This window comes from Chironomus tepperi, unplaced genomic scaffold (genome assembly GCF_022539635.2).
Source record: "Chironomus tepperi strain 1889 unplaced genomic scaffold, CSIRO-AGI_Ctep_v1 contig_454, whole genome shotgun sequence".
In the NCBI taxonomy this organism is placed as follows: Eukaryota; Metazoa; Arthropoda; class Insecta; order Diptera; family Chironomidae; genus Chironomus; species Chironomus tepperi.
The window spans coordinates 298715-306477 of record NW_027226576.1 but is presented as its reverse complement, the minus strand read 5'-3'; the positions used below and the strand labels follow the sequence as shown (position 1 = coordinate 306477).

The 7763-nt window shown below is 27.9% G+C and overlaps 1 protein-coding gene across 1 annotated transcript; it reads left to right on the top strand.

The window, feature by feature from the left end:
• Positions 1 to 1552: 1552 nt before the first annotated feature.
• Positions 1553 to 4029, top strand: LOC139098824 (zinc finger protein SNAI2-like). The gene is made up of 2 exons (XM_070651155.1): positions 1553 to 1882; positions 2038 to 4029. The coding sequence occupies exons 1-2, from the start codon at positions 1807 to 1809 to the stop codon at positions 3357 to 3359; spliced, it is 1398 nt and encodes a 465-aa protein (XP_070507256.1). The 5' UTR covers positions 1553 to 1806; the 3' UTR covers positions 3360 to 4029.
• Positions 4030 to 7763: the final 3734 nt, after the last annotated feature.

Sequence of the window (7763 nt, the reverse complement as noted above, 5' to 3'; positions counted from 1 at the left end):
CTATCATTTAAATCTGAAAAAACATTCATTGTTATATGGAACAAATTACTAAAAAACAGAGGGGTTGCAAATTGAATAGGTATAAATTTTCAACTGCACTGGTTAAGAGCAAAAATGTTCATCCATTCTACAGTTGGAAAATGTAAGTTCATCACCTGCAAAATCTAAAGTATGTTTTGTCTGTTCATGAAAGTGAAATTTTGTGATTTCAAAAGTTAGATGGTTAATGTTGAATGAAGAAGTCAATCTGATTTTTTTCTTTTTTTAAAAAAAGAAGAAGTGAATATTTTTAACATCTGTACCACTTGCCTATGTTATTGCAATTATGAAATTTATGCATGGATTTTTTTATAAATTTTAATCTTAACTCAACTTTAACCTAAAAACAGGAAATAATAATAAAAAAAAATGTTTAGCACAGGAGCTCAGAGGAAGTAATTGTACCGTTTATATGAAAAATATCCGTTATGTGTGTAAAAATCATAGCTTCAAACACCATATTTTTATTTTCATCTGCTTCGTGAAGAAATCTGTTCCTTTTTACTTTTCACTTCTTAATCTTTTCAGTAACAATAAGGTTGACCCCTCATTTAACAACATAGTGTAGCAGCCGCACATTGCGAAAGAACGTACAAGATATTCAATATGAAAAGAAATCTTAAAGTTATGGGAAGTATTGAAAGAAGAAATACCAGCAGATGTAATGATTTTTTGTGCAAGTACGCTACCAATATTTAATGTCCTTCTTGTTTCAGGCAACTGTTAAAATTTTCATTTCATTTCCTTACTGAATAGGGGTTTCTTCCTGATACATACATATTAGTTTTTGGTTTTTCTATTTTTACTTTTTGTTATATTTGTGAAGATTTGAACGAAGATGTAAAGATTTTAAGAAGAAATAAATTAGGAATAAAATAAATAAAGCATTTGTTTTATAATCTCAAGTGAGAAAATATATTTCATGAAAAAAACGAAGTAAATTTGCTTATTAAAATGTGAAACTTCGTAATATAATAAAGCAAAAGTTCAAAACCTGTTTCTGCATAGTCGCAGGCTAACAATACTTTTTGAGTTTTTACTCTTGTGTGTTGTGAATTATGAATTTTTATTTCCAAATGCTTCATTTCTCACCGTTCTTTCCATTACTATTCCGCTTTCTCTTTACTCTCAAGTATCTTGCTCATTCTCTCATTTAAATTTATTTCTCTTCATCCTTTGTTTTGCTCGATCTTTCGTTCCTTATTAAAATTCATTGCTTCTCATATTGCACCATTTCCAGTCTGTATTCCAGTCACACAGAACTGAACACCTGCGCTTTATATCATAAGAAAGAGAGAAAGACACGCCCATTTCATATAGATGTGTGTACTGATCGTACGCTGTTGATTGGCTGCAGAACAGATATACTCTCTCAAGCGGCACGTGCGCATATACCACGACAGTCAGTGTATATTGAATTCTTCCAGGCCAGGTGTCTGACTGGAGATGAAGACTATAAATAAGCAGGTTCTCTCACAAAGATTTTCATTCCAACATCAGCCTTATCCGTGGTAACTTCCTTAAATTCTATAAAAAGAAAAAATATATATAAAAAATATAAATACATAAAAATAAATTTAATTGTGAAGCTAAATATATGAAAAAAATCTGAGAAAAAAAAAATTATTGAAAAAATACAGTGACAAATAAAACTAATTAATGAAAAAGAAGTGAAATAAATAAAAGCAAAAACTAAATTGTGAAAATAGTGGTAAAAGGACAATTTTGCAAAAGTTTATAAAATCATCATTTTTGGATAAACATAATATGCCAACTTCTATAATGCAAAAGAATTATAGTCATTGCCCGCTTAAAAAGCGACCTGTCTTCATTGTCAAAGAAGGTAATTATCATTGTCATATATTATTTATATTATCCAAAAAAAAAAAAGAATTTAATTTTTCTAGACTATTATTTTAAAAAAAATAGAGAAAAAAAAGAAAAAAAAATGGTAACATTAAACACAAAATTAATAATAATTTATTTTTATTTTCTCAGAATCAGAATCAGAAATGGAGCCTGAAAATTTGAGTACAAAACCAGAGGATTTATTATTACGTACTGAAAAACTACAAGCACAATCACTTAAAATGGAAAAAGAAACAAAGAAAATAATTGATGAAATTAGACTTGCATCACCAAATTCTGAGCCAGTTTACGAATATCCAAAATCACCAGAAAACCTTCAACAAATTAAAACAAGAATTTCTTCACCTGTATCTTCTCCAGTATCAGCAATAGAACCATTGAATTTCTCAAACTCATCATCATGGCATAAACCTGAAGAATCGCCAAATCCTTATCATCAACATACTTACATCAATTTTCCAGGATTCCCATATCCTACACCAGAACATTATAGTCGTCTCTATCATCATCAAATTTCACCAGTTAGAGATGCTTCATTATCTCCACCTTCGTATATTTCATCTAGGAATATTAGAGATTCATCTGTTTCACCACCAGCACCAGTTTTTATCCAACCATATGCCACATCTGATTTTCGTCGTAATATTAAATCAGAAAATTACAGTCAACACCGTTACATGCCATATCAATTAAATCACCATCATCATCATCATCACAATTTATTGCCAGTCGATCAATCTTCATTATCACCAACGTCAAGTCATGCATCTTACAATTCTTTTGCATCATCTTCAAATGCATCAATGCGCTCAATTTCACCTCCAACCACACCATCAGAAGATATTCCAGCAAACTATTCGATTTCTGTACTCATGGAAAAATCTAATTCTAATTCAAACATTCAGAAAATCACCAAATCTGAAAAGACAGAAAAAGCAACGATACCTCCTCGATATCAATGTCCTGATTGTGGAAAATCGTATTCAACATTTTCTGGGCTTTCAAAACATCAACAATTCCACTGTGCAGCAAACGAAAATAATCAAGCCCAAAAAACTGTAACATGTAACGAATGTGGAAAAGTTTATGCATCAACTGGTGCATTGAAAATGCATATTAGAACTCATACTTTACCCTGCAAATGTCACTTGTGCGGAAAAGCTTTTTCACGACCATGGCTATTGCAAGGACATATTCGTACCCACACAGGCGAAAAACCCTTCAGATGTAACTATTGTGCACGAGCATTTGCTGATCGTTCTAATCTTCGAGCACATCTTCAAACACATTCGGATGTTAAAAAATATTCTTGTACAACATGCAGTAAAACATTTTCGAGAATGTCATTATTAACCAAACATAATGACAGCGGATGTCCTGGACTTCAAATACAGCAAAATGATAGCTTTTCAAATCAAATTGTGCCTAATACAAATATTCAAGTGTACTAAAAAAATTAAAAAAAAAAAAATACTGAATTTTTGTGCCTTTAGCAGTGACCATAAAATTAAACAAAAAAACTCATAAAAAGACTGATAGATTCCACCGTATTACTTTTAAATATCATACGATTATGACAAACGAATGAAGAATTAAAATAATTTCGAAAAATTAAAGATTTACAATTAAACAAACGTTCCAAACGTGCTGCTATAAAAGTTGCTAAAATTACCAAATTAATCTTAAAAAGACTTTTTTTAAAAAAAGACATTAATACAAATGTTTTTCAAATATTTGTTCATGAAGATTTTTAAGCGTGTTTCTAATAGTTTATTAAGTAATTTATTTTCAATTTGTTTTTAATATTTAAGATAAGTGGAAGACATTAAATAATAGTGGTTATAACTAGTCAGTACTATAAATACATAAGATAAAAAAAATTATAAATAAGTCAAATGATGATAAAAGATCTCATGGTTTCCAATTAACACTTTCAAGCAGAGTGCCTTAGTACATCAAAATATATTTTAATACTTGTAATAAATTAGGAAACTTTCATCACTGCCATTGTAAATATAACTTTTTTCAATTAAGGAAAAAAGTGTTCATAGGAATCATAAGAGTTAAAAACATATATTTTTGTTTGCTTAGTTTTAAGTTCTTTTCTATAAATGCATAAATGCCCACAATAAAAAAAAATCAAATTTAAATTAAATTTTTTTTTTGTTTTCATCACAATTTCTTCTTTGGTATTTCAGAATCTGTTTACGATCATCATTCGACACTTAATGAATGGAAATTCATGGGTGCACAACAATATTCAAACAGATGGTTAAGTATATAATAAAATTTTTCTTCCTTTTTGTTACCTGAAACTTCTTCGTGCCTCATCATTTCATAAAGTACCAAATCGTGAAAGAAAGAAGAAGAAAAATTTGTGTCAGTGAACTATATTTTATACCTTTTATTTCTTTATTCACCATCTTTTATGTTCTTAGCTTCTTTTCTTTTTTTCTGTTTTATTCTTCGTTGCTTTTTTCTTTCTTTACTTCTCTCGATTGTATTTCTTACTCTATGGATCATTCCTTGTAATCGAGGTCTCTGTTTTCTGTAGCACATATATCTAAAGGGAGAAAAAAATAAAAAGTTTTTTATTTACTGTAAGATATTCTTTACATTGCCAAAATTATATGTTGCAAGCTGTTGAAATTCATCCAGTACTGATTTTATTGTTTATTTGTATTCTGTCAATGATTTTTTTTTTCAGACATGTTCCTATAAGATTTTCATACGCAAAATTTTACATTTAAATACACACCAGATGGCATTACTATAATTGAATTTATATAAAGTGCTTATCAAATTATCAATTTAAATTCATCAGTTTCGTTGTCACCTCTGTCATTTAAATCCTTCATCAACTTCGCATAAGCAGTATAATATTTTTTCTTTTAGGTATTAAAACTTTGAAATATTAGTCTTTTTTATTTAAAAATTAATATAGATAATATAAAATCAAAGTTTTTGATGATTTAAATATTTTTCAATAAAAAGTTTCTCTCCAAGCTTTGAATAATACAGATTGATCTAGACTTTAAACTCTCTTTAAATAATTTTAAAACTTAAATATAGCTTCTGTAAGAGTGGGACCAAAAAAGTTCTCATGTAAAAACCTTAGTGCCTTAAACATCAATAATCAATCATAAAGAAATGAAAAATTGTGCAATATAACTGTTAGCAATTCATACAAAATGTTAGTGATAAAAAAGAATAATAAAAGAAAGAAATGACCAAATTATTTAAATGAGAATACAAATCTCTTGCTGCAATCACCTGCTTTCATGTGTGTCTGTAATCTCGATCACAATATTTATAAAAAAATAAGAATTCAATTTTTTTCTTTATTTCTTCTTTGTGATTGTATTTATTTATACGTTTATTGCATCTTTTGGTCAGTAAAATAAATTCAGTTGAAATTATATTGAATCATGGATTAAAAAGGTTATACATTTAAAGAAACACCATTAAAAAATTAATATATCGCGCATTGTGTTTTATCAGCATTAAGCTAGTTTTTTACACATAGTCAAAAAAGTATAATTTTGTTAATAGGAAATAATAATAATAAAGTATGAATGATTTTTTTAAAAATATTAATTTGTTGTTGACAGCTTTTGAAAAATAATTTACATAAGGACAACATGTTGGCATTATAGTTTGGAATAATGTGCTCACAAAAAATAAAAGGAAGTATCTGTGTCCAAAAAATGCATGCGAAGCGAATATGCATAAAACAAAATGCAAATGTAACATAAACAGACATTCTTCGCAATCATGAAACAAATTGAAATCCATCGAAAATGCAACAAATTCTTCGTTAATGAATCGAACATGAAATGCAATATGAAATGAAATGTAACACGGTCTTGAAGCTTGAAAATAAGCATATGTAAAGTAAAGAAATACAAACAATAAACACACATACATAAAAACTTGAAAATTTGCGTTGACAAAAAGTTCTGCTTAATTTTCTCCACTAAAAATCATCACTTTTGTAGATTTCGTCACCAATGGTAAAAAATGTAAACAACAGCATGACTTTGATAACATAAAATAAAACATTTTTAGATATACTCAAAAAATCTATTTTTTTTTTAATTTAAATATATCAAACAATGAAGTATAAGGGATAAGTAAGGATTTTTAAATTAATCGTGAGAGTTAAATAAGCTAAACCAATTTTATGAGTTCTTGCAAATTTCAGAGAGTTAAAACTTTTAAAGTCTGCCAAAACTCTTTCAACAAAAAAGCCTCTATTTCTAAGCCATATGGTCCATCTAGTGATTTTGCAGAGCCTTTCATAGCTCCGTAGCGGAGCCTTCTTCATTTGTGTCGCTAGAGGTTGTTACCTTATTAAGAAAAGTTCACAAATATTCGACAACTTAAAAATCAAAGTCCAAAGCAATTGTTTGTTTTTTATAATTTATAAATTTAAAAGTCGAAATACCTAATTGAAAAAGAATAGTTACATGATAATATATTTGCACACAGTCTAATCATAGTGATCAATAAAATAATTATCATCGCTTACAAAAAAATTAAGAGTAAATTTTATGTAATTCAATTTATTTTTTCAGAGCTGCCCATTTAAAGCTTCATTTCCAATACGTTTTTATTCAATTATTTTCACACATGTAAAGCTTTAAAACTAATCCCATTTAATCGAAAATAGATGCACGAATGCCACAAGCCATAATGTTTGAGTAAGTTTATACTTTACCTTTTATTTACTATCGAAAACGAGATATCTTCAACGCCCAGCTAATAATCTTTAATGTTCTTTGTTTTCATAATCATATACTTTTAATCTACTATGAACTGCTATGAACTCATTTTTTCTAATTTTATTTCACTTTGTCTAGTTTTTTTTTTTTTATTATGAAAAAAAAAATCAATTTTTGTATGAGTGAAAAGTTGGACCTTATCAAGAAGCAAAATCCTATCCTTCTGTGATTTTTTGAAAATTTGTTTTATTATTAATTACTGGAAGACCCCGAGAGAACGAGACAATGTAATAATGCTGATTAAAATTTGAAAGAAGTAAAATTAACAACAAAATGGAAAGTATAATCATAAATTAATTTTATCGCACTATATTTCTATCGACTATAACAGTTTTATGTATACTATAACAGATTGTCTTAAATAAAATACACCATAAATGTTCATTATAACATTCCATTTTAATGTTTTTAAAAATTCTTGTGGCGGGTGTCAAGAATCTTCCTGATCAATGGAATTTATGGAAATTGTCACATGCATTACTTTTATTTTTCGCATGTTCAACATTTTTTTTCGATCGAATGTCGGTAATAAGCTTCAATAAAGGTAGGCTAGATAAGGTGTTGCTAAGAATTTATATACTAAATTAATGCCGTATTGAACTCATAGAAACTAATTTCATTACACAGCATTTCTACAGACAAAATAAATCGCATTTATTCACCATGCGATTCACGATTTTTTCCATTATGCATTCATTGAAGTGTTGCTGCATCGTTTTTATTTTTTTGTATGCTTTACAATAAACATGCACGCGTTTTAAAAATTCCTCAATTTGTAAATTTAATGGTAGAAATTTCATTTCATCAGAACGATTTTCTCTTATTTTTCATTTGCTTTTTATTGAACACGCAATGACATTGTATAATTGAATGACAAATCTCCTTTTTTCATTTATTTTATATTTCAAAAATGTATTCTGCTTTGCTTCAAGCTGGAGTGAAAAAAAAATAAAAAAAATATATATTATCATCACATTCAAATTCAGAAATAACAGTAGCACAAGTTTTCATTTTTTGAATTATCATTTGAGATTTATGATAATTTGAATTCGAAGCTATCCATTTTAATAA

Excerpts from the sequence above, each read along its gene's own strand:
- LOC139098824 (XM_070651155.1), top strand. The coding sequence starts at position 1,807 with ATGCCAACTTCTATAATGCAAAAGAATTATAGTCATTGCCCGCTTAAA. Across the intron at positions 1,883-2,037 it reads TGTCTTCATTGTCAAAGAAG|AATCAGAATCAGAAATGGAG; the intron begins GTAATTATCATT and ends TTATTTTCTCAG.